General features: G+C 61.1%; 3 protein-coding genes across 19 annotated transcripts in view; 2 read left to right on the top strand and 1 right to left on the bottom strand.

Moving 5' to 3' along the window:
- The first annotated feature begins 25 nt into the window (after positions 1 to 25).
- RCE1 (Ras converting CAAX endopeptidase 1) lies at positions 26 to 12,958 on the top strand. 8 transcript variants are annotated; one of them, XM_082628270.1, is made up of 9 exons: positions 26 to 295; positions 433 to 535; positions 630 to 713; positions 984 to 1,062; positions 1,592 to 1,759; positions 1,912 to 1,957; positions 2,227 to 2,289; positions 12,364 to 12,437; positions 12,551 to 12,958. In XM_082628270.1, the coding sequence occupies exons 1-9, from the start codon at positions 36 to 38 to the stop codon at positions 12,955 to 12,957; spliced, it is 1,284 nt and encodes a 427-aa protein (XP_082484396.1). In that variant the 5' UTR covers positions 26 to 35; the 3' UTR covers position 12,958. The 8 variants fall into 8 exon arrangements, with proteins under 8 accessions (XP_082484396.1, XP_082484397.1, XP_082484398.1 ...); XM_082628271.1 differs by having other exon boundaries at positions 34 to 295; positions 1,886 to 1,957; positions 12,551 to 12,933; XM_082628275.1 differs by lacking the exons at positions 12,364 to 12,437; positions 12,551 to 12,958 and adding an exon at positions 2,573 to 3,239 and having other exon boundaries at positions 42 to 295.
- PC (pyruvate carboxylase) overlaps positions 5,037 to 25,977 on the bottom strand; it is a 99,420-nt gene continuing 78,479 nt past the window's right edge. For all 9 annotated transcript variants that reach the window (XM_082628259.1, XM_082628256.1, XM_082628260.1 and 6 more), the window contains 14 exons: positions 24,197 to 24,315; positions 21,465 to 21,627; positions 19,186 to 19,368; positions 9,808 to 9,952; positions 9,356 to 9,445; positions 9,044 to 9,265; positions 8,375 to 8,531; positions 7,585 to 7,825; positions 7,226 to 7,475; positions 6,756 to 7,000; positions 6,491 to 6,670; positions 6,164 to 6,412; positions 5,749 to 5,889; positions 5,037 to 5,672 (listed from right to left, as the gene is read on the bottom strand). In XM_082628259.1, the coding sequence (XP_082484385.1) occupies positions 5,424 to 5,672; positions 5,749 to 5,889; positions 6,164 to 6,412; positions 6,491 to 6,670; positions 6,756 to 7,000; positions 7,226 to 7,475; positions 7,585 to 7,825; positions 8,375 to 8,531; positions 9,044 to 9,265; positions 9,356 to 9,445; positions 9,808 to 9,952; positions 19,186 to 19,368; positions 21,465 to 21,627; positions 24,197 to 24,315 (2,634 nt within the window). In that variant the 3' untranslated portion in view covers positions 5,037 to 5,423. The remainder of the gene's footprint in view (positions 5,673 to 5,748; positions 5,890 to 6,163; positions 6,413 to 6,490; positions 6,671 to 6,755; positions 7,001 to 7,225; positions 7,476 to 7,584; positions 7,826 to 8,374; positions 8,532 to 9,043; positions 9,266 to 9,355; positions 9,446 to 9,807; positions 9,953 to 19,185; positions 19,369 to 21,464; positions 21,628 to 24,196; positions 24,316 to 25,977) is intronic.
- On the top strand, positions 13,600 to 16,904 carry LRFN4 (leucine rich repeat and fibronectin type III domain containing 4). 2 transcript variants are annotated; one of them, XM_082628268.1, is made up of 3 exons: positions 13,600 to 13,709; positions 14,146 to 15,504; positions 16,056 to 16,893. In XM_082628268.1, exons 2-3 carry the CDS (start codon positions 14,156 to 14,158, stop codon positions 16,615 to 16,617), a joined length of 1,911 nt encoding a protein of 636 aa, XP_082484394.1. In that variant the 5' UTR covers positions 13,600 to 13,709; positions 14,146 to 14,155; the 3' UTR covers positions 16,618 to 16,893. The 2 variants fall into 2 exon arrangements, with proteins under 2 accessions (XP_082484394.1, XP_082484393.1); XM_082628267.1 differs by lacking the exon at positions 13,600 to 13,709 and having other exon boundaries at positions 13,770 to 15,504; positions 16,056 to 16,904.

Genomic DNA, 25,977 nt, shown 5'->3' with positions numbered 1-25,977 from the left:
GGGGTCGGGGGCGGGGCTGGAGCCCGCGCCGCCGGATGACGTCACCACGCTTCCGGCCGGAGCGGGCCTGGCAGCGGCGGGAACTGGGACGCGCCGCGGGTCCGGGCGCGATGGCGGCGCTGGGCGGGGATGGGTTTCGCCTGCTGTCGGTGTCGCGGCCGGAGCGGCAGCCCGAGTCGGCGGCTCTGGGCGGTCCAGGCCCCGGTTTGTGCTGCTGGGTGTCCGTGTTCTCTTGTCTCAGCCTCGCCTGCTCCTATGTGGGCAGCCTCTACGTCTGGAAGAGCGAGCTGCCCAGGTGCGGGGGCTGCGCGCGCGGCCGGAACCCGCGCCTCCACGAGGCGGGGCTGTGGGCGGAGCTTGGGCGAACAGAGGGTGGGGCCGCGCTGTCAGGAGGTGGCTGTGGGCCCCTTGAACTTACTGCCTCCTTCATAGGGACCATCCTGCCGTCATCAAGCGGCGCTTCACCAGTGTCCTGGTAGTGTCAAGTCTCTCGCCCCTCTGCGTGCTACTCTGGAGGGAACTTACAGGCATCCAGGTGCGAAGGAGGCGGGGCAGAGGGCAGCGGGCGAGAGGTCTCAGGGCTCATTGGGGGAGGAAGCAAGACTGATGCCCCCTTTTCTGTGGCTCAGCCAGGCACATCCCTGCTCACCCTGATGGGATTCAGGCTGGAGGGCATTTTTCCAGCAGCGCTGCTGCCCCTGCTGCTGACCATGGTGAGTGCTCTTGCTTTATTTTTGCTTCTCTGCTCTTCGTTATTAGCGTGACGCTCTTTCCGTGGCCTTTTTTTCTAATCCTGATTGTATCCAGCTTTTGACTGATGGGAGACAAGAATTGTGAGATGGCTCAGGGCCCTCGGGTATGCATCTATGGGAAATCCTGGCAGAGAACAGGAAGCTTGAAGTCTCATGAAGCCATGTCTGGGCAAGGGCAGTGGATTATGGTTTGAACCTTTCCTTTGATCGCTCCTGTTTTTTTGTCCCCAGATCCTTTTCCTGGGCCCACTGATGCAGCTCTCTATGGATTGCCCCTGTGACCTGGCAGATGGGTTGAAGGTTGTCCTAGGTGAGTCCTCAGGGCCAAGGAAAAAAGTAGGCACGGGCAGTCCAGGACAATGAGGTAAGGGGATCAGTGCGCTTATGGTGGGTCCTGGACGTGAGACATGAGATGTTCTGTTTCCTCATCAGTAAAGTGGGAGCAGATATCCAGTGGTCTCTAAGAGTTAGTTCCTGATGTCCAGTGAGGCCCGTAGGGACCCCAGGCAGTACTTGTTGTGGACAAGAGAGCATTGTCCGTTACTTCCCTTAACCTTTGGTTTCCCAAACTAGAGCTGGTTTTGGGCAAGTTTTGATGTTTCCAGAGTTTACAGTCAGGACACCTTGCCTCAGCTACTAATGCCTTCCCTTTCAGTCCCCTTGAGACACTGTTTTATACTAGGTCCGATAAGAAAATTTGACCCTTTCCTGTTCTCACAAGTATTTATGCCTAAGCTGAGTTTGGCCAGGGGGAGGTTGTGGCAGAGGGGCCCTTGGGGCCTCTAGGGTCATTTTGTTCAATAGTCACTCATTGCTTGCCCTGAATCCCCTCCCTATAGCCCCTCGCTCCTGGGCCCGCTGCCTCACGGACATGCGCTGGCTGCGGAACCAAGTGATCGCCCCTCTGACAGAGGAGCTGGTGTTCCGGGCCTGCATGCTCCCCATGTTAGCACCGTGCACGGGCCTGGGCCCTGCTGTGTTCACCTGCCCACTCTTCTTTGGAGTTGGTGAGTTTGCCCAACCTGGTCTTGCTGAGATGTTCCTGGCATGGGAACCAAGAATGGGGTTTGGGGCAAGGGCAGGGCCTATAGGGCAGGCTGGGAGGAATGTGACGTGGTTCTCATCTTCCTCAGCCCATTTTCACCACATTTTTGAGCAGCTTCGTTTCCGCCAGAGCAGTGTGGGGAGCATCTTCTTGTCTGCAGGTGAGTCGTAGAGAGCTTGCCTGGGGCAGTCCTGGGTTGGGTGTGTGAGGGTGTCCCTGATAAGTCACTCTGGAGGAAGAATGGGGAACAGAGGGCTATAGTATTGGAGGGGCCGCTGACCATGGGAGTTGGGGTGTAGAGAACAGTCTAGGTACTGGGGCAGGCAGCCACTGCCCCCAGGGGAAGGGGATGTCTCTGGCTGATGGGTGTGCAGTGCTGGGGCAGGAAGGGCATGCAGGTGTGGTCACTCGAGGCCTCCCCGTCTCCAGCGTTCCAGTTCTCCTACACAGCTGTCTTCGGTGCCTACACTGCTTTCCTCTTCATTCGCACAGGTTGGTCCTCAGTCTCTCGGGTCCCCTGGGGCTCAAGGGCCCACAGGAGTGGGTGGGAGAATGGGAATCTGTGTTTGTTCTAGGAGCGACAAGTTTCTTCTACCGCAGTCCTTGAGACAGGCTGAGCCTGGTGTGGTTTGAGAGCTGGCAGGAAGCAGAGGCTGTGTGTGGGTGGATGGGTGGGGCAGTGATCTCCTGTTTCAGGGGATGAGGGTCTTAGCCCTGGAAGGGCCCGGGGAGGTGGTGGGGCTGCTCCATGAGCTACTCTGTCTCCCCTCCCCAGGACACCTGATTGGGCCGGTTCTCTGCCACTCCTTCTGCAATTACATGGGCTTTCCTGCCGTATGCGCAGCCCTGGAGCATCCGCAGAGGCTGCCCCTGCTGGCAGGCTATGCCCTGGGTGTGGGACTCTTCCTGCTTCTGCTCCAGCCCCTCACGGACCCTAAGCTCTACGGCAGCCTTCCCCTTTGTGTGCTTTTGGAGCGGGCAGGGGACTCAGAGGCTCCCCTGTGCTCCTGACCCATGCTCCTGTACACACTCCTATGAACTCTCATGGGCTTCCCAGTCCCTCCCCATCAAGGGGTACTGCAGGGGAGGAGCTGGCTGGGGTCCCCGAGAACTCAGGAATTTTTGTAGGGGATTGAAGCCAGAGCTAGTTGAATCCCAGGGACCAAGAGAAAGGAGTAGGTATCCAAAGGATGTGGCCCCTCTTGAAAGGGGGTTGAGGAGCAGCCGGGAGTGAGGGGACAAGGGGCGGGTCCCAGGAGCCGTGCACTCCCTTCCTCACTTTGGACTGTTGCTTCTCTGAGCTGCTCTGTCCCCCCTGCCTCTGAAAAGCTGCTCGGGGGTGGAATTTACAAAAACCCTCCCCCCACCTACCCAGGGTTTTCTCATTGTCTTTTTGCATCAGGACTTTGTATTGGGATATTAAAGAGATTTAACTTGGGTAACATGGCCTTGGACCTTTGGGAATTAGTCTCTTTGGGGTCTTGGGAATATGCCCCCCACCTGGTCCTGGCTACCTTGAACACTAACCTCTAGGCAGGTAAGCCTGGTAGGCATAGTTCCCTGAAGTACCAGACAGGATGGGAGCCTGTGGTTGCCCTGGGACTAGGTACCAGGTGTGGGCCCGGCTCACCCTGGGGCCTGTGCCTATCTACCAGGATCAGAGTAGAACCCAGGGCCTTGGCCCCAGTGATGGAGCCTCCAGCCTCTGAGAGGGTGGGGGAGTCCACTATGGGCCTTCCACCAGGACCTCCCCGAAGTCTACCCGCCTCACATTACACAACAGGAAATAAGTCTAAACTGGAAGTTCAGTCACCTGGGAGGCTTTTTTGGCTCTCTCCACCTCAGACCTCTGCCACCATGCCAGTTGTTTGGTCCCTGGAGGAACCCAGAACAAAGGTTCAACGAGCATAAGCAACCCTGCCAAGCAACACTGTAACTCAGGGTTCTTTCTAGAACTTGGTAGTATTTTACCTGCTCTTCCTCGTGTTTTTGGAATGGTTCTTATAGTCTCATTCTGCTGCCCCTAGGACAGCCCCCCCCTTTTTTAAAAACATTCTTAATGTTATCCCTTTAGGTCCCATTCCAGACTCAAGGAGGTTGTCCCAAGTCCCCTTCCCTGAGGCTTGTGGTCGAAGGAAAGGAAACCGCTGTGCAGTCACTCCCCACAGCTCCCCCAGGTTGGCTGTGGCTAAACTATAACTGGATCTAAAAGGGCATCGTGACAGTCACATACCTACCTCGCTGGAGAGCTTTCCTCTACCCCAGCCTGTGTAGCAGCTGTCAGGGAAGCCAAGGAATTGAGCACAGGCTGGTCTTAGAGGGTACATTTGGGATCTGGGAGTCGAGAGAGGAGGCGGCCCAGGACCACACCAAAGGTTAGGTGTAGGACCCTGAGAGCACTAGGCTGGCAGGGTGCTGGGATGTACTTCCGCCTGGTCCCCTGAGGGTCGGGGGATCTGGGCTCTGTCCCTCCTCTTCCTTATGCTCCTGCTCAGGAACTGCCCAGGGCCCCCCTGCCTTTCTCTTTACTCACCATCCTTACCTCCCCTGTGCAGTGGGCAGCAGTGCAGTGACACAGGCAGGGTTGCTGTCCCACCCCACAGGTGAGGGAACTGCAGGGCAGAATTAGGATTCTCCCGAGGGCTGTTTGGGGGGCAGGGGAGCAGGCAGGATTAGATCCTGGGACTCAGTCCAGTGCTTCTAACCTCCCACCAAAATCCACACCCAGAGGTTCCCACACCCAAGGGTCTCGTCTGCCTCTAGCAAGTGGTGTCTGTTTGCATCTAGTTCTGAATAGGGTAGTGGATTGGTCCCAGCTTAGAAAATAAAGCAGTGTAGTTGAGAAGCAAGTCCACCAGCAGCCTGGGTTTGAACTCTCTCTGCCTCTTAACTAGCTGTCGGGTCCTGGACAAGTTATTTAACCTGCCTGTGACTCCATTTCTGTGTCTATAAAATGGGTGAAAGTGTTAATAGGTGTTGAGTTAATAGGTGTTAAGTGCTTGGAACAACCCCTTCCCCAGCCCAAGCTCTCAGTGACAACTAGCTAATCCTGTTTGGGGTGTGTATACAATAGGCACTTAGTAGTGACTTAAAACCAGGGCCTCTGTTGTCATCCTCACTACCCTCCTAGGAGGAAGATACAGCTGACCGCCCCCCTGCCCATGGGGGAGTCCAAGAGGCAGCCCTGCCCCTCTGCCGTGTGGCACTAGGGCGGGGTGGGCTGCACAGGACCCAGAATGGAGGGAAGGGGAAAGCCAGTTTTATTGAGCGAAGTTCTCAGACCTGGGGCTTAGGTTTCCCCTGCAGGAGGCAGGGCCCCTAAGTCTGCTCCCCTGGGTCCCAGGCCTGCCTGCACCCCCACCTGTAGTCTCCAGCAAGGAGGGGACCCTTATTTGGCAAGGGATGAATATGTGAGCGACTGTCCACCGGCAGGGAAGGGACAGAGGGCAGCAGGAAAGGCATGGGCCACCACAGGCAGTGTCTCTCCTGCCACAAACAACGGAGGACAGGAGCTCCAGGGCCCGGCCTTCCTGCCCTCGGGCACTGGCTGGCCTGGGCCTGCCCTGGCCGCGCAGCATCTTGAAGGCTTGGGGTGGGGATGGCCAGGCTGCCAGTCCAGGGCAAGATCACTCAATCTCCAGGATGAGGTCGTCACCCTCCAGTGTCATATCTGTAGTCACGTGGACCTTGCGGACAGTGCCCTCCAGGGGCGAAGTCACTACAGTCTCCATCTTCATGGCACTGAGCACACACAGAGGCTGGCCCTTGGTCACCTTGGCCCCTGCTGCCACCTTGATGTCTATCACCTTCCCAGGCATGGGTGCCCCAATCTGGCCCTTCACGTCCTTCAGGGCCTTGGGGTGGAAGTGCATCTCCTGCAGACGGGAGAGGATGTGAGACACCAGGCCCTGCCCATCCCCACCACCTGGCTGGCCCTGGGGGGCGCTGTACCTTCATGGCCTGAGTATCCTTGACCAGAATGGATCGCAGCTGTCCATTGAGCTCGAAGAAGACCTGCCTCTGGCCGGCCCGGTTCAGGTCACTTATGGCCAGGGCTTTGATGTGCAGCGTCTTGCCTCGCTCCAGCTCCACCTGCAGGGAGGGTGTGGAGGCTCAGAGCTGGGGCGGGGTCAGGTGGGGGGAGGGCAGCCCCCTGACCCAATCCCAGGCAAGTCTCCCCTCCCGGGGTCTCAGCTCCTCACTTGTAAAGGCCTAGCTCCCTGGTCTCTTAAGGGTACTTTGTGAACCCACAGCTCACGAGGCCCGGTGATGGCCAAGCCAAAGCCTGGCACTCTAGATGTGCTGGGGTCCTTAGGGATAGCAGGAGTGCTGGGGTGAAGTGCAGATGGGTGCCAGAGCCACTGACCTCAAACTCCTCTGCAATTTTGGGTCCCTGCAGGAAGAGGCGGGTATTGAGGCTGTCCAGGGGGCCAAAGGTGGCAGTGAAGTCCTTGAAGTGGGCAAAGACGTCGGGGTACATGGCCGCTGAGAGTACATCCTCTGGGGTCACCTCCTCCCCATGCCGTTCTATCAGCTCCTTCTCCAGTGCCTGCAGATCCAGGGGAGGGAGGGAGGCTCCGGGCCGTCCCTCCACCCTTGGCAGGTCCTTTAGCACCTGGGGTGCAAAGCAGAGGGTCAGGCCTGATTCCTGGACTCCCCTCCGCCCCACCACGTTGTGCTGGGCCTTCCTTACCTTGGAGCGAAGGGGCTCAGGGAACCCCCCGTGGGGGATGCCAATGTACCCCTGCAGGAACTCCACCACTGAGCGGGGGAAGGACAGCTCTTCTGCCTGAGCTTCGGCCTCTGCCCGGCTCAGCCCGTTCTGCACCATAAACTGGGCCAGGTCCCCCACGATCTTGGAGGAGGGGGTTACCTGAGGAGAGGGGACCCCTGGGTTAAGGTGCCAGGCACCGTATAGAGGCCCATAGGCAGGGGTAAGAGCACTGGGCCTGGCTCACCTTGATGAGGTCGCCCAGCATCTGGTTGGCCTCCACATAGGCCTTCTTGACCTCCTTGAACTTGGAGCCGAGCCCCATGCTGTATGCTTGGAAGTGCAGGTTGGTGTACTGGCCCCCTGGGATCTCGTTTTCATACACATCAGAGTTGCCAGACTTCATGGTGGCCGTGCAGTCAAAGGCCGCATACAGTCCCCGGGCCCCCTCCCAGTACTCACTGTAGTCAAACACACGGTCCAGGGGCACCCCTGCAGGGAGGCCAGAGGTGGAGAGGGCTTGGAAATGTGCTGAGCTTCCAGATGCTCCTTCCAGGACCCCAGGGCCAGGTCAGGCCACATTGCAGACATGGCTGATGGAAGGCAAGACCAGGCCAGGCCGGAGCATCTGGATTCTAGGATATGCCCAGCACTGCTGGGACTGGTGAGGGCTGCAGCTCTGAGAGGGGAATGGCCTTGGGCTGCGGCTGTTCCTACCTGTGTCCAGGGGAGTCCCTCGGGTACAGGCCACCAGGGCCCCCATGCTGGGCTGTGAAGTCATTCCAGACATGGAGTCAGCTGCCACGTCTACCACATCAGCGCCAGCGTGGGCACAGGCCAGCATAGCTGCCACGCCCGCCCCTGATGTGTCATGGGTGTGGATGTGCAGTGGGAGGTCAGGGAAGCGGTCTCGGAGGGAGGTGACCAGCATGGTGCAGGCCATTGGCTTCAGCAGCCCTGCCATGTCCTAAGGGAAGAGGGGAGGAGAAAGAGAAAGACGGTGAGGAGGGGGCGTGACATGGGGGGGATGAGGGACATGGTGGGGAGACTCCTGGGGGTAGGCTGGGCCCGGGCACCTTGATGCACAGGATGTGGGTGCCAGCTCGCACCAGCTCTTCAGCCAAGCCCATGTAGTACTGCAGCGAGTACTTGGTACGGCTGGGGTCGGCCACGTCACCCGTGTAGGAGATCGCGGCCTCCACCACACCACCGGCACTGCCCGCCGCCTCCATGCCCAGCAGCAGGTTGGGCAGGTAGTTGAGGGAGTCAAAGACCCGGAAGACATCCATGCCATTCTCCTTGGCCACCTCACAGAACCTGAGTGGGTAGGAGAGCTCAGGGGTTAGTGCCATCCCACTCCCTGCAGCACATCCTTTTCTGCCTCCTCGCCCACTTGCAGCCCCTGGGGAATAAGGTCTGAGGGTCGGGTCTGGCAGGGGGCGTGGCACCCACAGAGCCAGGGGGCACCACAGTATGTCCATAGGGTGGACAAGGCCTCTCCAGGGCAGCCTGGGCTGGGCAGGGTCGCCCCAGCAGCATCCGGCAAGGAGCGGAGCTGTCCTGTGCTAGTCGCATGCAGTGCAGCTCAGTCTGCCCAAGTTCGAAGAATCTGCTGGGGAGACAGTGAGGCCTGGGTTTCAGCCCCAGCTCTATACCACGTGGCCTGGGACAAGTCACCTGCCCTCCTGGGGCCTCCACTGGAAGCCCTCCCAGTTCTCTGACTGTAACTTGCAGCCCTTGCTGGGTATAGCTACCGAGAGACTTGGTTTCAAGCCTGCTGTGGGGAGCACAGGCCATTGCATTGCGGCCTGGCACCTGCCGGGCCACATCGTGCCGTGTCTGCCCACCACCCCACCCCAGGCTCACTTGAAAACCACATTGTCGGGGTAGTTGGTGTAGCCCACGGCATTGGCCCCCCGCAGCAGCATCTGGAACGGGATGTTAGGGACGAGCTCCCGGAGCTCCTGCAGCCGCCGCCAAGGGCACTCGTACAGGAAGCGCATCGCAACATCAAATGTGGCTCCTGCACAGGGACCAAGAGGCCCAGGTCAACCCCGAAACGTCCTGGGGACCCCACCACGCCCTGCAGCTCTGCAGCCTGAGCCTCTGGCCCTACCGCCAGGCCCTGCTCATCTTCAGCATCCCTCGCATCCCAGCCACGATCCCTGCAGACTTTTTCCTTTGCTGATCTCTTGGGACAGCTCAGGTTTACTGTGTCCTCTCTGCATCCGCTTTCACAGCCCTCACCCCATATTCTCTATGCTATAATTAACAGGCAGGCATCTCCTCTCTGACCCTGAGCTGCTTGGGTCTCAGCTCTGCGATCCCATGCCCAGCACCAGGACTGGCTAGAACGGGCACCAGTCACTATTTGCTAAACACATGAATGCTGTGCCTTGTTCAGTTCTCACTCGTTCCCTCAGTGTTAACATCTCTAGCTATTCCTGGAGAGCCCGAGTGGCCTGCCTGTACTGTGGATACCACATTCCTTCCATGCACTGTCCCACATCCCATCCCATCCCTCCTCCAGCCTACCTCCCCAGTTCTCTATGCTGAAGAGTTTGCTGAAGTTGTGGGCAACGTAGGGGGAGATCTTTTTGAGATCGTGGGTTCGCACACGCGTGGCCAGCAGTGACTGGTGGGCGTCTCTAAAGGTCGTGTCCATCAGCAGCAGCCCCTTGTGGTTCCTCACCGCTTGAGCAAAGCCCTCGGGACCCTCCCGCAGCAGGATGTCTCTGAAGCCAGCCGGGGGCAGGCCTAGGGCAGACTGGGGCGTTAGTACCCATCCTGCAGGGGGCAGCCTCCTCTTTGTCTCCCCTACGAGGTGGCAGAATGAATCTCACCTACCTATGGGCACCACAGGGACAATAGGGTCCATGGGGCTGGGGCTGGCCTTGACGGGGATCGGGGTGGTTGGGCCGTTCACCATGACGTGTCCTGGGGAGAGAGTGGGCAGTGGGTCAGGGCAGGCTGGGCAGAGCCTGAGTTGAGGGCAGAGTCGCTGGGCTCGGGGATGGGGGGATTCCTCCAGGATCCCTGGTCTTCCAGCTGGCCCGTCCTCTCCAAAGCCAGGGCCTCCTGGGTCCAGGCAGTGGGGACCTAATGACGGCCACATGGATGGGAAAGGGGGCCTCTAAGATCAGGAGCAAGGAAGGTGGGCGGGGTGGGAGGGTGAAGCAAAGGAAGAAGGTGCAGGACCAGATTGAGGACCGAGGCAGGGGCTGCTGGGAAGCTCTCTGGGCAGGGGGCCAGAAGCAAGGCATCTGGGAGGGGAGAGAAGGGCAGTCTCGGGGCCGGACCAAGGTAGTGCAGCAGCTTCTGGGCCCGGTTCTGTGCAGGCCGCAGCTGGAATAGCTCCGGGTTCTCATCGATGAACTGGGTGTCCACGGTGCCTGCCAGGAACTGCTGGTTGTTGAGCACATTCTGCAGGAAGGGGATGTTGGTCTGCAGGACAGAGGCGGGTGGGAGGGTGTCACCGTGCAGCACACACAGGGACAGGAGAAGCTAAAAGTGCCACCCTAGGCTAGCACAGCTGCCCAAGTTCCCCAGGGCACCATGCTGAGGTTCAAGCCTCCCTGTGGAGTGGCGTTCCCCCATCTCCTCACCAGACCCACCCCCGTTCTGGCAGAGTCCCCTGAGCCGTGAGGGGCCTGAGCCCGTCCTGCCCTCCTTGCTGGCCCTGGAGCATGTGCTGAGCCCCACCTCCTCCTTCCTCAGGGATCTGGAAATAAGCACCTCCTCCCATCCCACAGCATAGAAGATGGATTCGGCCTTCCCCACAGCGGTGCGGCATAAAGCAGCCCCCTTCTGGCCCTGCTAGCTGCACCTCTTCAAACAGGCTCCCGCCTCCAGCACCCTCCCCGCCACACACAGCACACGGCCATGCCCTGATAGTCTCCCTATGGCCCCTCCTTCCAGTTAAGGGGGCACCTTCCCAGCCTTCTCCTGCTAACAGCTCCCACCGGGATGTTCTCTCCCTGGGCTTCCAAGACATCTTGCTCCCCTCCTTCTCCTCCCTGGTCCCCACTGGGGGCTCCTCCCACCTCTGCAGGATGGAGTTCTCAGGGCTGTCACTGGGCCTCTTCCCACACAGCACACTCTCTCTGGGTGGCCTTGTCCTGGGCCTCCAGCTCCAGACCCAAAGTGGAAATGCCTCCTGGGCATCTGTCCTTGTGTGTCCCTCACACAAGCTCATCAAGTCCAAAATCAGCTTCTCTCACCCAGTCCTCTGCCTTCTGCTGGGTGTCTCACCATCTACCCAGTTACCAAAACCTCCGCTAAAATCACCCTCACCCCCCACTCCTGTGCCACTGGTCAAGGCAGACGACTCTACCATAGCCATCTCTAGACTCCGTGACCCCTGTCCTCAGGCCATGCCTTCTGCCGGGTTCCCTCACCATGGCCACCTCTAGCCACACCAATCTTGCCTTGTGCTCTCACACCTCCACACCTGCCTGGTAAGCTCTTCCTGGAAGTCTGAACTCGGAGACCTTCTTTGTCGTCATCCCCCACCCTCACGGTGGAGCCGGATGCTCCCTTTCTAGGACTCCATGGGATCAGCTGTTGGAAAGTTCCTCCCTCAGCCTCATCATCTTTTGCTTGTCTGTATCCCTCACATGCCCGGGAGCATGGGTGCTGTCTGAGGGACCGGTGCCCATGTGCTTTGTGCACAAGGGCCCCCAGTTCTGCTCGTTAAACAGCTGGGTGACAGAATGACGCTAGGGCAGGGTAAAGTCTAACCTAGAGGCCACATGGGGGCCTGGGAGCCAGCGCTGTGAGAGATGCCCCATGACTGCAAGTGGAAGGGATTCCAGTGTATGTGTGCCTATGATCATATGGCTACAGCCTGGCTGTTACTTCAGAGAAGGCAGCTCCATGTGTCACCCATCCGTGATCTCTGTTGGCACCTTCAGGAGGGACTCCAGGCCCAGCATGAGCTGCTGGGCCCTGTTGCTACTGTGAGAGATTCTACCGGTTCCCCCAGGGCTCCTATCACCTGGAGGCCCGGAATGGGAAGGGTGCCTCCCCAGCCAGCTTCCCACTGGCGGCCACTGCAGAGTGGGGCCCAGCCGACATTGCCTCGTGCGTCTGGTGTGACCAGTCTGCCTGTCTGCCCCCGAGACTAGTCAATGCTCCTCTTAAAGATACGGGGACGTTTCACCTACGCCAAGGCATGGCATTTTGAAGAAACCAGTTAAACCAGCTAAAGAACCTAGAGCCGCCTAGGGGTGGGAAGGATCCTAAGAGGCCTCCCCGTCCCACCCTGCATGTCCCTTTTGTAGACCCCTCCCCCTTTGTAATTTTCGGAGGCTCTGTCATCCCATCTGTACTCCATGGGGATAGCAACCAGGCCCATCTGGTTCCTGGTACCCCATCTGGAGTTGGTACCCCAACTCCCTGCACAGAGTGGCACACAATGGATGCCAGTAAACACGTACGTTTAGAGTGAATGAAAACATTTTTGATGGGGAGAAGAGGAACAAGGGGATATCTAATGCCACTGAGCAAGAGTTGACCTGGGCTAGGATCCAGTGCCTTCATTTTACAAATGCAACAGCCGAGGCCGGGGGAGTGGCAACGGTAAGAATGGCTTCCAGCGGCCAGGTGGCTCAGCCCCTCACAGGCTGCTTCATTTCTTCTCCTCTCAGCCCTATGAAGCACATAAAATTAATACTCTTTGGCCTAGATAAGAAAATTGTCTCAGTGGTTAAAAAACTTGCCCAAGGTTAGCTGGTGTACCAGGCAGGATTAGAGTTCCGTCTGTTTCCCTGAGGGAAGGGAAAGGATCTGAGTAGCCTGAGGACCAGGAAATACTTGGGGGAGGTGGTGACTTGCCTTGTTTCCCATCTGGGCAGCCACGACGAAAGACCAGAGTGCCCGACCTGGTTTCCAGCCCTCAGCGCTCCCACCCAAGCCCCGGATCTCGGAGGTAGAAAGCAGGGAACTCACGCCCCGCCACCCCTCCCACCACTCACACACACCCCGAGAGCCCCTTCTCAGCTGAGCAGTCTAAGCCGAGCTTGTCCCGGGCCACTCTTCCAGGGAAATGGCCCGGTAAGGGCAGAAGCTGGACGGAGGGGCTGTCGGAACAGCCTGGACCACAAACGCACAGCTTCAAACAGCGTGCCACCACCGGCTTGCTGGGAACCGCGCCGCGCAGACCAATTGGGCCGGAGGCGGAGACCGGTTGGCTCCAGAGCGCACCAGGCAGGGCGGGGAGCCCGGGAAGGAGGAGGGAGGGGCCGGCAGCGGGGGTGGAGCACGGCGCCCGACCCAAGGCCGAGCCCTCTCGGCCCCACCCTGCGGGAGCCCTGCCTGGGGGGAGGGGGAGGGGGAGGAGGGGCATCGCCCCAAACCCTCTCCTCCCCCCGCAAGGCCCGTGCCTGTTGGGGACCCTCCACGTGACTTGGCGATGCAGAACGGTTATGACCTTCAGCGTGTGTCTGTGAATGCAAGGGTCCCAGCAACAGTGCGGGTTTGCACCCGGCCCTGCCTGTGGGTGCGGGGACGTGTGGGTGTGTGGGCATGTGTGGGTGTGTTCGGGAGGGTGCCCAGCGACATGTGACAAAGACTCTCGTCTCTGGGAGATGGTGAAGGGGCCCGAGAGCTGGCGCTTTGTCTGGCTGTCTGCAGAGTGACGGTTCGCGCAGCGGCAGCAGGCGCCAGTGCGGTGCAGGATGCAGGGGCGCCAGGGTGGCCGGGGGCGCGCGCGCCTGTGCCAGGGTGAGTGCACTGCGGCGGCGCCGGGGGGCTGCGCGGTGGGTCCGCGCCGGCCCGGGCCTCGGGCGTGACCAGGAGCCACCCGTGGGCCCTGCAGTGGCCGCGTATCCAGGTGACCTCGGGAGCCGGCCTGGGCCCCGGTGGGTCCCCGCGCGCCCCTCCACGTCCGCTCTCCACGTGCGTGTCCACGGTGCGCGTGCTCGTTGGCTCGCACTCCCCTTGCCTGTCACTGCTGCTACTGCCGCCGCCGCTGCTGCTGCCGCCGCCGCCGCTGCTGCTGCCGCCGCCGCCGCGCCGCGGAAAAGGTGCAGGGAACCGAGTGAGCCGGGGCCGCGGGCCCGAGCGCCATGGGCCGGAAGGCGTGCGTTGGGCGGCTGGTCAGCCCCGGGCCTCACCCCCGCGGGAGAGCCGCCTGGAGTCGGCAGGGGCCGGCCGGGCCCACGGGGAGGCCGGCCCGCGCCCCCTGAGCTGCGGACACCAGGTGAGGGGGCCGCGGGGGACAGACTGGGGGTTGGCCAGGGAGGGGTAAGGGCCACGGGAGGGGTTGGGGAGGGGCACCTTAGCAGGCGGGGGAGGGGATGGCGCCGAAGGGATGCCGGAGATTCCAGGGGACGCCAGGGAAGGGAAGTTCCGGGACCCTCCCTGCTCTCATGGCCACCTCCGCTTCCTGCCTCAAGCCTCACCTTGTCCCCAGAGCCCGGACTCCCCCTAACTGCTTGGGAAATGTGACCTTTACTCTGGGGGCCCTGGCCCTGCAGGCTCCAGCCCTCTCTCAGCCTTGGGGGACCCCTTGGGCCTCTGACCCTGACCCCACCCCCAGGCCAGGCTCTCGAAGCTGGCCCCGGAGACTGGGTCTTGGGGCAAGTGGGCACCTGTGCCGGACCCACCTGTGCCTGGGCTGTGACCCTTCCCTCCAGGGCGCTCACCATGGCCCCGCCGCTCCTGCTGCTGCTGCTGGCCAGTGGAGCGGCCGCCTGCCCACTGCCCTGCGTCTGCCAGAACCTGTCCGAGTCGCTCAGCACCCTCTGTGCCCACCGAGGCCTGCTGTTCGTGCCACCCAACGTGGACCGGCGCACAGTGGAGCTGCGGCTGGCTGACAACTTCATCCAGGCCTTAGGGCCGCCAGACTTCCGCAACATGACGGGGCTGGTGGACCTGACACTGTCCCGCAACGCCATCACCCGCATCGGGGCCCGCGCCTTCGGGGACCTGGAGAGCCTGCGCTCCCTGCACCTGGATGGCAACAGGCTGGTGGAGCTGGGCACCAGCAGCCTGCGGGGCCCCGTCAACCTGCAGCACCTCATTCTCAGCGGCAACCAGCTGGGCCGCATTGCACCGGGGGCCTTTGACGACTTCCTGGACACCTTGGAGGACCTGGACCTGTCCTACAACAACCTGCGGCAGGTGCCCTGGGCCGGCATCGGCGCCATGCCTGCCCTGCACACCCTCAACCTGGACCACAACCTCATCGACGCACTGCCCCCGGGCGCCTTTGCCCAACTCGGCCAGCTCTCCCGCCTCGACCTCACCTCCAACCGCTTGGCCACGCTGGCGCCCGACCCGCTCTTCTCCCGGGGGCGCAACGCCGAGGCCTCGCCTGCCCCGCTGGTGCTGAGCTTCAGTGGGAACCCCCTGCACTGCAACTGCGAACTCCTGTGGCTGCGGCGGCTCGCCCGGCCCGACGACCTGGAGACGTGCGCCTCCCCGCCCGGCCTGGCCGGCCGCTACTTCTGGGCCGTGCCTGAGGGCGAGTTCTCCTGTGAGCCGCCCCTCATTGCCCGCCACACGCAGCGCCTCTGGGTGCTGGAGGGCCAGCGGGCCACACTGCGGTGCCGGGCCCTCGGCGACCCCGCGCCCACCATGCACTGGGTCGGCCCTGACGACCGGCTGGTCGGCAACTCCTCCCGAGCCCGGGCTTTTCCCAATGGGACCCTGGAGATTGGGGTGACGGGTTCCACGGACGCGGGGGGCTACACCTGCATTGCCACCAACCCTGCCGGCGAGGCCACAGCGCGGGTAGAACTACGGGTGCTGGCCTTGCCCCACGGAGGGAACGGCAGTACCGAGGGGGCCCGACCGGGGCCCTCGGACATCGCCGCCTCAGCCCGCACTGCTGCCGAGGGCGAGGGGACGCTGGAGTCTGAGCCAGCCGTGCAGGTGACAGAGGTGACCGCCACCTCGGGGCTAGTGAGCTGGGGGCCAGGGCGGCCGGCGGACCCTGTGTGGATGTTCCAAATCCAGTACAACAGCAGCGAGGACGAGACCCTCATGTACCGGTGAGGAGGCGCTTCGTAGTCCGTGGCCCCCAGCGTCACCCCCAGCCGCCCTCCTCTGAGCCCAGCTCCACCCCTTGGGCTTGGCCACCTCTCCTGCTCCTTCTCTCTCCTCGGGGCTTCCACACACCCCTCCTCAGCTTCTGAGCTGCCTGGGCCGAGTGGGGGCTGCAGGGGGCGGGGAAGGGGAGGCCTCAGGTGTGGCAGAGCCCGTGAGGCCTCCGGTATTGGCGGCCGTCTGCATTTAAGCTTGTGGGCTTGGCCCGCACACGCATGTTGTTTGTGCGTCTGGCGTGTGATTCTCCACCGCCTCAAGGCCAGCCCTGGGCCCGGGTGTCAACGCGCACACCTTTCCGGCCTCTGACAACCAGCTCCAGGGCCACACGCGCCTGTCTTGTTTTCTCTGCCTTCTTCAGTGAACACACAGGCCCATGCGGTCCTGGGGAAGGGGTTGCTCAGAGCTGGGACCTGGGGGCGCGTGGTGAGGCTGGTGGGGGGTGGGCTGGGGCCTGGGCCCCCGTGCCTGTGCTCTGACCGCCTGCCCTTGCCCGCAGGATCGTCCCAGCCTCCAGCCACCACTTCCTGCTGAAACACCTGGTCCCAGGTGCCGACTATGACCTCTGTCTGCTGGCCCTGTCACCCGCTGCTGGGCCTTCCGACCTCACAGCCACTAGGCTGCTGGGCTGTGCCCACTTTTCCACGCTGCCAGCCATGCCCCTGTGCCACGCCCTGCAGGCCCACGTGCTGGGCGGGACCCTGACTGTGGCTGTCGGGGGGGTGCTGGTGGCTGCCTTACTGGTCTTCACTGTGGCCTTGCTGGTTCGGGGCCGGGGGGCCGGGAATGGCCGCCTACCCCTCAAGCTCAGCCACGTCCAATCCCAGACCAACGGGGGCCCCAGCCCCACACCCAAGACGCACCCACCACGGAGCCCCCCGCCTCGCCCCCAGCGCAGCTGCTCCCTGGACCTGGGAGACACGGGCGGGTGCTATGGGTATGCCAGGCGCCTCGGAGGGGCCTGGGCCCGACGGAGCCACTCTGTGCACGGGGGGCTGCTCGGGGCCGGGTGCCGGGGCATGGGGGGCAGCGCCGAGCGGCTGGAAGAGAGTGTAGTGTGATGGCAAGGGAGCCAGCCCGGGGTGGGCGGCAGAGGGTGTGGGGTGGGCAGCCTCCTGGCCCGGTGGGTCAGTGCTGCCTGGGAGTCCCTCCTGGTTTTACCCTGGGTCCCTTGGGCAGGACAGGGGGCCCTCTCCCTGGTTCTGGCCTCCAGTCGGGCAAAATGGGACAGGTCCCTGTGACAGGTGCTCATGGCCTCCGAGGCAGGGGCTACAGCCACCAAGTGCAAGTCTTGTTTTTCTTTATAATAAAATTACTGAGGTCACCTCAGCGCTAGTCTCTGGTCTTGCCCTGCTAGGTTCCCTGAAAAGAGAGGGGGGACTCCAGGCCAGTGGAGGCACAAACAAGACAGGGTCAGCGCTGGGGCTACCAGCCCCGTGGAGGCCCAGCCAGCCTGGGGTGCCCTCGGGCCCTGGAGTGCTGTGGGGCCCAGCGCCTCTGTGCTCTGTGCCCACGTCTGAGCGCAGGGAACGCCCCTTCCTGACAGCGCGTGGGCAGGATGTCTCGCCCTCACCTGGCATGGGCGTTACAGTGCACAGGGCAGCAAAGGGAGCAGGTGGGAGGCGGTGCAGCCCTTCTGGGCAAAGGGACTTGGGCTAGTAACGTTCTTAGCAACTCAGTAAGGAAGTCCCCATTGGCTCCCGTGGGTGACAACCTATTCACTGTCGGCCAGGGCACCTTCTGGATGTATAAAATGTCATCCCAAAGGGACTGGAAAGGGACTTGGAATCCCGTTGCCCTGCTCTCAGTCTGGAACCCCCCTAGAAGATTCCTGTCAGGGATGCAGGCCCTGAGCAAGATCCTGGCTCTCAACCGCTCCACTGACGCCCCTCGTGGCTTTGCTCTTGTTGGACACCCAGGGGCAGACACCAAGGGAGACCACGCCCACACGGCCACTACTCTAGTCCCCACCTCAAGGAGCCACAGTCACGGGGCAGCGTGCCCTGCCCTGCCTCCTCCAGGCCCAGGTCCCCGCCAGCCTCTAGCCCAGACAGGCCTCCTCCAGCCTTCAAACAACCACTGCTCCTGGGCGTCAGCTGGGAGCAATCAGTGCTCCAAACACACTTCCAGGCACGTGTGGCGCGGCCCGTGCACCCAGTGCCTCCAGGACATGCAGGTGCCCGGATCCCGCTGCGGAGGGTGGGCGTGGCACCCCAGGTCCGCAGTGCTACACCTGTGCTGAGGGGTGTGTGGCCCTTTCTGCCTAAGGGGGCCCACTGTGGCTCTGATGGCAGCCCAGTGAGAGTTGGCGCGATAAAGTGCGTGCGTACACGTGTGGCAGACCAAGCTCACACACTTGTACGTGTGCATGGCATCGACACACACGTGTGCCTGTCCGCCCAGCCCCGGAACACATACCTGGATGTGGCCCAAGAGAGATCCTGGTTTAAATAAAATGAAACAAGGTCTTCAACAGAGAAGAGCAGGAGAGCGTGAGCCCTGCAAGGGGCCGCGGAGAGAGGGTGGAAAAGGCACAGGGGAAGCGGGGGAGGGCAGGCGGCCTGCAGGGCTGCGGCGCAGCGTTGGCAGGGCCAGTGGCCTGGTCCAGGAGCACATTTGGGCAGGATGCTGGTGCCCCAGCCTGCTGTCAGCCTCCCACCTTCCTCAGCCCCTCCACGGCCCCCATGGCCCTGGTCTCCCTTCTCCACCTTCCAGCTCTAAGGCAGTGGGTGCTCAGGAGCCCTCCAGCCCGTAGGACAGGTGGAGGGTCCTATGGCCCAGGGGCACAACCATGGCAGGGGCCAGCCAGGGTCACCAACAGGACGACAACAGAGCAACAGAAGCAGGCAGGCGAGGGGTGGGGTGGCCGGGCCCCCTGCACACCGGCCACCCCCACTGGAAGCAGCCCTGGGACACCGTGGTGGGAGACCAAGCCCCCGCAGCGAGAAGCGGGTGGAGCACACAGTGTCACGACACGTGTGCAGGAAACGGCCCCCCGGCCGGGAGCCCTAAGGCACCTCACGGAAGTGCGGAGGCCCCGTAGCACGGACCCCGGGAGGTGGGCCGAGCCCCACAGGCTCCTCCCTCCCACGTGCTTTTTCAAAACGCTTCTGCACCCTCGGAGCACCTGCCAGACACCGTGGAGCACGTCAACAGGTGAGGGGAATGACGTGGGGCTGAGAGAGGACAGTGCTGCCCACGCGCCCCAGACCCAGCGCCGAGCCTGGACGCAGCAGGGCTGGAGCAGCCGAGAAGGAGAGGGCGGTGCGGAGGGGCCGTCAGCCACCCAGCTCCCCGTGTGCAGTGGGCAGGGGAGGACGGTGTCCTCAGCACGGGTAGAGCATCCCCCGGGACTCTCAGATGAGGAGGAGGAGTGGGTCTGCCGGGCCGCCACCCTCCACAGGGGGCTGGGCAGCGTGATCCCCGAGGGGCAGAGCCCCGTCCTGCTGGCCCTCCTGCCTTGCAGAGCGTCTGGCGGCAGCGTCTGCCCAGGGAGTGCCCGCAGCTACTCGAGCAGCGCTGGCCTCAGGGACAAGACAGTGTGTGGCTGTGATTCCATCTCCAGCTATACACAAGTGACAGGGCCTGACCGAGAGGCCAATGGGCATCTCGGGCCTACAGACTCTCACCTTCACGCCTCGGACTCTGAACTCGGCAAGGGCTCTGCTCATCTTCGTGGCGGCTGTGGGGTGGTCCTTGCCGTGGGCGATGACTTTGACCAGCAGGGAGTCGTAGTGGGGGGAGATGACAGCGCCTTGGAAGGCTGAGGCATTGTCCAGGCGGATGCCCATGCCCTCCCCGCTCCGGAACACCTGCGGGGAGAGGCCAGCGTGGGCCGGCAGGGTGCTGAGGGCCATGCACAGGTGAACCCCAACTCTGGCTTGTGAAGTTCTTACTTTCTGCCAGCAAACTCAGGGGCACCCCACCGTGTGGAGGAAGGGCCACAGTCACCGCTCGCTCCTCCCCAAGAGGAGAAAGGGGGCAGGACAAGGGATGGGGAGGGCATGCCCCGCCAGCCCCAGGGCTTGGCGCCTAGCACTCAGGGCTGATGCGGAGCCTGCAAGGCACGGAGGGACCAGGGCAAGCCGGCCAGATCCAACCGCCCGCCACCCTGCCCGCCTGACCAACCCTCTTGCTTTTCAGGTTTGTTCATTTGTTCACTCATTCATTCCACAGCACGTGTGCCCACCTCGTGCCAGGTAGTGGGGACAGAGCAGCTAAAACAGAGTCCCCTGCTCGCAGGGGGCAGACAAATAACTGAGGAAGCACACACGGGTGACAAGGATGCTGCAGGCCAAGGGCAAGGCAAGTGGGGGCAGGCCAGGGGGCGTTTAACATACGAGGTGACAGGAAAGGCCTTGGCGCCCCCCCCCACCTTCCCTTCCTATCAAATGGGAGGAGCCAGTGAGCAGATGATTAATACTAGGGACAGGGAGGCAGGCCAGATGCAGGGAGACACCCAGGAGCCCACGGGCCCAGGAAGGGAAGCAGAGAGAGAGGGGTCGGAGAGGCGGCTCATGGGGACGCACGGGGGCTCCAAATGGTCCGATGCGGGGAGGGGGGCCATGGCACGGGGACAGGGGCTTGGGGCGTGAACATCTATGGAGGGGGAGGGAGAGCCTACACCCGGGTCGTGTGCGGCACAGGTCAGGGAGACGGGGCGGGAGGGACAGCCGGGGGGCTTGGGACACACGCTGCACCGTATTTCCGCATCTAAGGGACACAGGCCCGTGTTCGATAAAAAGGAACTCAATAAAATATTTAAGGGTGAACACGCAGCTGTGAGCAGGAACTGTCAGCTAAAAATATTCTGCGGTAAACCAGGCTCGGAGGAGCCAGGCCCCGGAGGTGGAGGTGCAGCAAGGCAGCCCTGTGTCTCCGAGCTGCCCCTTCCCGGCCGAGGGCAGAGAAGTCGGGGCCGCCCAGCACACAGCACTCTGGCCTTGGGGCTGGCCCCCACCTGTGGACTCGGACCCTCTTCCAGGAACGGAACTCCGGCGGCAGCCCTGCCTCAAGCCGAGCCGCTCTGCGTGGCTTTCAGAATCCAGAGAGCTCGCCTTCCCTCCCCGGCCACCCCCCGTCCCTTGTCTCAGGAACTCAGGGTCTGTCTCAAAATCCCCCTCGCCCTCCTCCCTGGACTCCCGCACGCATCCTGCTTCCTCAGAGGCTCGGGCCAGATGGGGAGCACTAAACCAGCAGAGCCTTTGACAGCACTGCTGACGTGCAGGACTGGAGGTATCCTTAGCTGATGGCATGAGACAGGACCAGGGAACAGGAGTCCCAGCAGGCCAGAGGGCTCCTGCCTGCAGCGGGCCCAGAGGCTGGGGTGGGAGGGGAGGGGAGGGGAGGGGAGAGAGGAGTGCCCAGGCCCTCTCTCAGCCCCTGACAGGCCGAGCCTGCCTCTCGGTCTCCTCCCTGGCCCCCTCCATCTCCCCGACTCCCTCCTTCATCCCTGATGGGTCCCTTGGCCCAGACCGTCCCCTCCACTGAGACATAACGGGCCCCAATCCCTTGCTGCACCCAGGGTCTCCCTCAGACTGAAGGCAGGACAGAAGCCAGCAGCGCTGCTTGGTGGGCAGTGAAGCTTTGGGTTCTTGTGACACGAGCCAAGGGCCTGGGCTTCGTTCCCAGGGACCCTGCACTTGGCACCCAGCTGGTCTGCTCCCTGTTCCACGTGATCCCCTCCGCTGGCCTTTCCGGCCTGTGCACATGGTAGTCTCTCCCCAGGAGCGCTCTCCCCTTTAGTCCTGGACAGTGCCTGGCTCCCACGTACTCTCAGCCAGCTTCCAGTCAGCTCAAGCCAGGGGCCTCCTTCACTGCCGGGCCCACAGCCTCCCTCGTGCCCCCGGGAAAAGTGTCTGCAAGCAGGCCGAGACTGGTGGCGGGCTCAGTGGGAAGGCGGCCCTACCTCAATGCGGCCGGTGTCTGGCTGGAAGCTGCGCGAGGGGTCCTCAGTGGTGACCCGGCACTGGATGGCACAGCCGTTGATGCGGATGTTCTCTTGCCGCAGGCCAAGGTCAGGCAGGCTCCGGCCCTCGGCCACGTGGATCTGGGCGTGGACCAGGTCCACACTGCAGCATGGGGGAGAGGCAGAGGAGGGGGAGAGCGTGAAGCAGGAGATGGGCGAGGGCAGCCCCGGCCCCGCCGCCCCTGCCGGCTGACCCTTCGGCAGCCTCCTCCCAACCAGACCAGGCTGGGAACCCGCAGGGTCTGAATGAGGAGAACGCGGCAGCCGGAGGGGCAGCTGAAACATTAGCGTCTGCCTGATCTCGCGCCCGCTCCCAAACTACTCCTCCCCACGCTCTGCGCTACTCCTTCCCTGGAGTCTCTGTCCTCCTGCCTCCCCCAAACCCTCCCTTGGTCAAGCCCGGATCTGAAGGCTCAGACCCTCATTCTTAAGAGCGGTATGTGCTACAGGGTATGTGCTGGGTGGGGCTGGGGGCCAGTTTGCAAGATGACAGGATTATAGTGAAGGCCAGGCTTGCTGAGATGGGGCCGAAGCTACTGGAGGGTCCACACCGGTGGGCACCATCGTGGTCAGGATGCCACCCTCCCAGGACCTATGTTGCAGCTGGGCTTGTCCCCAAGAAAGACCCTTCAGAGAAGATCTCAGAGTACAAAGCTCTCCAAATGTGCCTGGTTTTCTAAGCACACCCTCACTGACTGCCATGCTCCTAAGGTCAGCAACAAATCTAAGTGGAACAGCTGTTAAAAAAAAAAGACTCAGGGCTTCCCTGGTGGCGCAGTGGTTGAGAGTCCGCCTGCCGATGCAGGAGACACGGGTTCGTGCCCCGGTCTGGGAAGATCCCACATGTCACAGAGCGGCTGGGCCCATGAGCCATGGCCGCTGGGCCTGTGCGTTCGGAGCCTGTGCTCCGCAACGGAGAGGCCACAACAGTGAGAGGCCCGCGTACCTCAAAAAAAAAAAAAAAAAAAAAAAACCCCAACAAACAAACAAACAAAAAAACCAGAAGCATCAAATCTGTTATATTTCACCAGAGCCTGTTAAAAAAACAAACAAACAAAAAAACTCAAGGTTTTAAATTTATTGTCACCAAGGCTTATGATAAGGACAGCCTGGGAACTACTACCCTGGCGGATCTTCCTCCGTGTTTTCGTATTTCCTGCTAAACCACTCCACAGCAGTGAGGAGGATTACCACACATCGCCGCGTCTGTACACCGCAGACCATGGCTGTGCTCTTTCCAAGCTTCACCTCCACAGTAATGCTGAGTCACTGTGATTCCCATCAGAGGAGGAGCCCAAGGGTCAGAGAGGCTGCAGCCCACCCAAGCTCTACGCAGCCAGTGACTTGGGAGGAAGCTGCACCCCAGTCTGTGTCTGTCTGACATAAAACCTCTGCTCTCGAGCAAGCAAAGACTCCCATCCTTAGCAGAACAGGCTCAGAACAGGCTCAAGATTGAAGAAAATTTTACAGCAACGCAATGGGGAAAAGTCTCACGGGGCCAGAGGGTGAGGCCGGAGCATGTGCCTCGACTCAGCCTTTACCTCGAGAGAACAAGGACTCTGAGGCCTTCCGTGCACCTGCCGGGCAAAGGCAGGTGCCCCAGCAGCGTCCTCAGTCTCAGGTGGGGTCAGGGGTCGGGGAAGGAACTGTCCAAGAAGTTCCATGGTGAGATGGACTGGCCCAAAGCTAGGGTGTAACACTTGAAAGGCTCATTGTATGTATTTTGAAACAATGAAAGGCCATATTAATTGTTTATAAAATGGGCAGGTTTTTTTGGAATGTCTATACGCAATGCTTGTGGGAGAACAAATTGGAACAAGGGGTCTCGAAGGCTCTTTAGGTGAGATGTTGCTTATCCATTGCTCAGGTAATCCTACTAAAGGTGTCTGTCCTCAGAACTCTTGAGAAAGGTGGGCAAAGATTTAGGCCCAAAGATGTTAACTGACACACCCTTAATAACTACAAAAGCCAAACAATCTGATTGTCTAAAAATAGAGGAATATGTAGATAAGTTATAAAATACCCAGAAGATGGAATAGTGTGCAACCACTTAAAGTATTTGGAAAGAATGGGAATGCCTTAGACAAATATTAAATTTTAAATGTAGAATAAAAGTTCTATACAAAACATCTCAGTTGTGTCAAACTACTTATGTAGTAAATAAAGATGGAAAGAAACCAAAAGATTTAGTGTGGGCGTAGGAGACACAGCACAGGGCTGGAGACGACCAGCTGTGTGACCTTGAGCAACTCTCTTAACCTCTCTGAGCCTCAGTTTCGTCATCTGAAAAATGGGGTTGATTGGCACCTTCTTCCAGCGAGGTCATGATGTGCAGCACACAGCACAGCCTGCCGGGAACCTCCTCAGCATCCCGTTTCTGAGGGGTGGGGTTCTGAGTCATTTTTATTTGCTTCTTTGTACTAATTCTTACAATAACCATGTAATGCTTTTATAATAATAATTTTCATAAAAAGTAAGTACCTGGATCCCTAAATATTCTCTACCAGTGGACAGTGAGCCGAGCTCCTGCTGCCCACTCCCTAGGAACCACCTGATGTGGATTTCACACAAGATGGGGGAGACGCCCCTTCCCAGCACTGCTCCCCGCCGTTTGCAGCCGCGGGCTGGTCACGGAGGCTGCCCCTGCGTCACTGGGCCGACCCCGTGCTCACTCGGTGATCTCCTCGGTGACGGTGTGCTCCACCTGCAGGCGCGAGTTGACCTCAATGAAGTAGTGCTTGCCGTACTTGTCCACCAGGAATTCCACCGTGCCCGCGTTCTCGTAGCCCACCTGTGGGGTGGCCGCATCAGCAGGGGCACAGTGGTGGGAGCCCGATGGGGAGGCAGGCTCATCCACTGGGCTGGTTCCATAATAGAACAGACGGCGGCAAACCCCGCCCCCACCGATGGCAGGCGGCCCACCAGCCCTGCCCCGGGAGGCGAGAGCCCAAAACCCACAATGGGCCCCGGCCTGGACATCTTACCCCAGGCCTCCACAGGAACCTCTAAGGGCTGCACACAGCTTGTCTGGGTGAGACGCGAGCAGAAGCTCCTGTCTGGCCCAGACGGTGCCTTCTACCCAGCAGCTCCTCAGCTTTTGGGCACAGGCCCACCTGCGCATACCCTGGCCTCTCCTGGACCCTTCTTATTCTTAGAGGGTCTTCAGAAGGTTCCCCTCTACTTTACTCCATCATCACTTCTGGCCACTACCCAAAGAGATGCCATTTGAGAGGAACCAACAGATGAGGCTCTAACTCAAAATACAAGCCTAATTCTAGCTTCACTTCTGGTCCTACCAAAACCACAAACTAGACTTCACTCAGCTCCCTCAAATCTGTTCTGGAAGGAGACACAGCATAAGCCAATAAATAAGACCAAACTCAAGGCAAGAACAGTCCTCTTATAAAGGAACCAAAATCTCAACTATCATCAGACCCTAATCAACGCCGCATGTTAGCCGTGGCTGGCTTTCCATTTGGGGAAGGTTACAGAAGCGTCCGTGGTCCGTGGGTGCGGGCTGCCTGAGAGCCTGAGGGAGCTCGGCTCTGGAAGGAGAGCAGGCCCAGAGGCCCACCTGGCAGCCGGGGAGAGCAGATCTGAAGAAATGTCCACTCGGGCCTCTGGGATGGGGAGGCAGAGGCGGGGGTAGGATGCCTGGCCTCTGAGTGGGGGTGGGGTCAGGAGGGCCCCAGCGGAACAGAGAGCAGGGTCCCTGCTGCAGCCTGGTCACGCGTGGCAGGCACTTTCCCGGGCCGGCCTGGGGGCAGTCACTCCACATCCCTGCAGAGCAGAGACAGGCGGAGGAGGACCTGGGGAGCAAATGGGTTGCAATAGATGTGATGTAGGGGACAGTTAAGAGTAAGCGAGGGGCTTCCCTGGTGGCCCAATCGTTAAGAATCCGCCTGCCAATGCAGGGGACACAGGTTCCAGCCCTGGTCCGGGAGGATCCCACATGCCGCGGGGCAACTAAGCCCGTGAACCACACCTACTGAGCCTGCGCTCTAGAGCCTGCGAGCCACAACTAGAGAAAGCCCGCGTGAAGCAATGAAGACCAAGCGCAGCCAACAAAAAAGAAGTGAGGAAGAGATGCCTGAATACTGTTCCTTAATCTTAAGAGATCCCACTGACTCTCACTCCCTTCGTTCCCGGGGTTCGCTGGTGCTGCGCAGAAACTCAGTCTGTGCAGAGGGCACTAAGGAGGGGCCAGTGGCTCTTTCCCTCCTCCTCTCAGCCTTTCTGGTCTCCAGCCTTGGCCTCTGGGCCCAGCGCCTCTGAGGCTGCAAAGCAAGGATCCCGAGGGCCCCGCATCAGCCCTCAGTCCTCCTGCCCCCGTCCCGGAGCTGGTCACCGTGGGCCTCCCTGCTCTGCAGCAGCTGGCCACATCTGGACCCCAGCAACCGCCGGCCGTGAGGCTTATGCCAGCAGGAGCTCAAAGCAAGCCTGCAGGAATGGG

Source organism: Mesoplodon mirus (genome assembly GCF_964341445.2).
Source record: "Mesoplodon mirus genome assembly, chromosome: 7".
Lineage (NCBI taxonomy): Eukaryota > Metazoa > Chordata > Mammalia > Artiodactyla > Ziphiidae > Mesoplodon > Mesoplodon mirus.
This window is presented reverse-complemented; position numbering and strand designations above follow the sequence as displayed.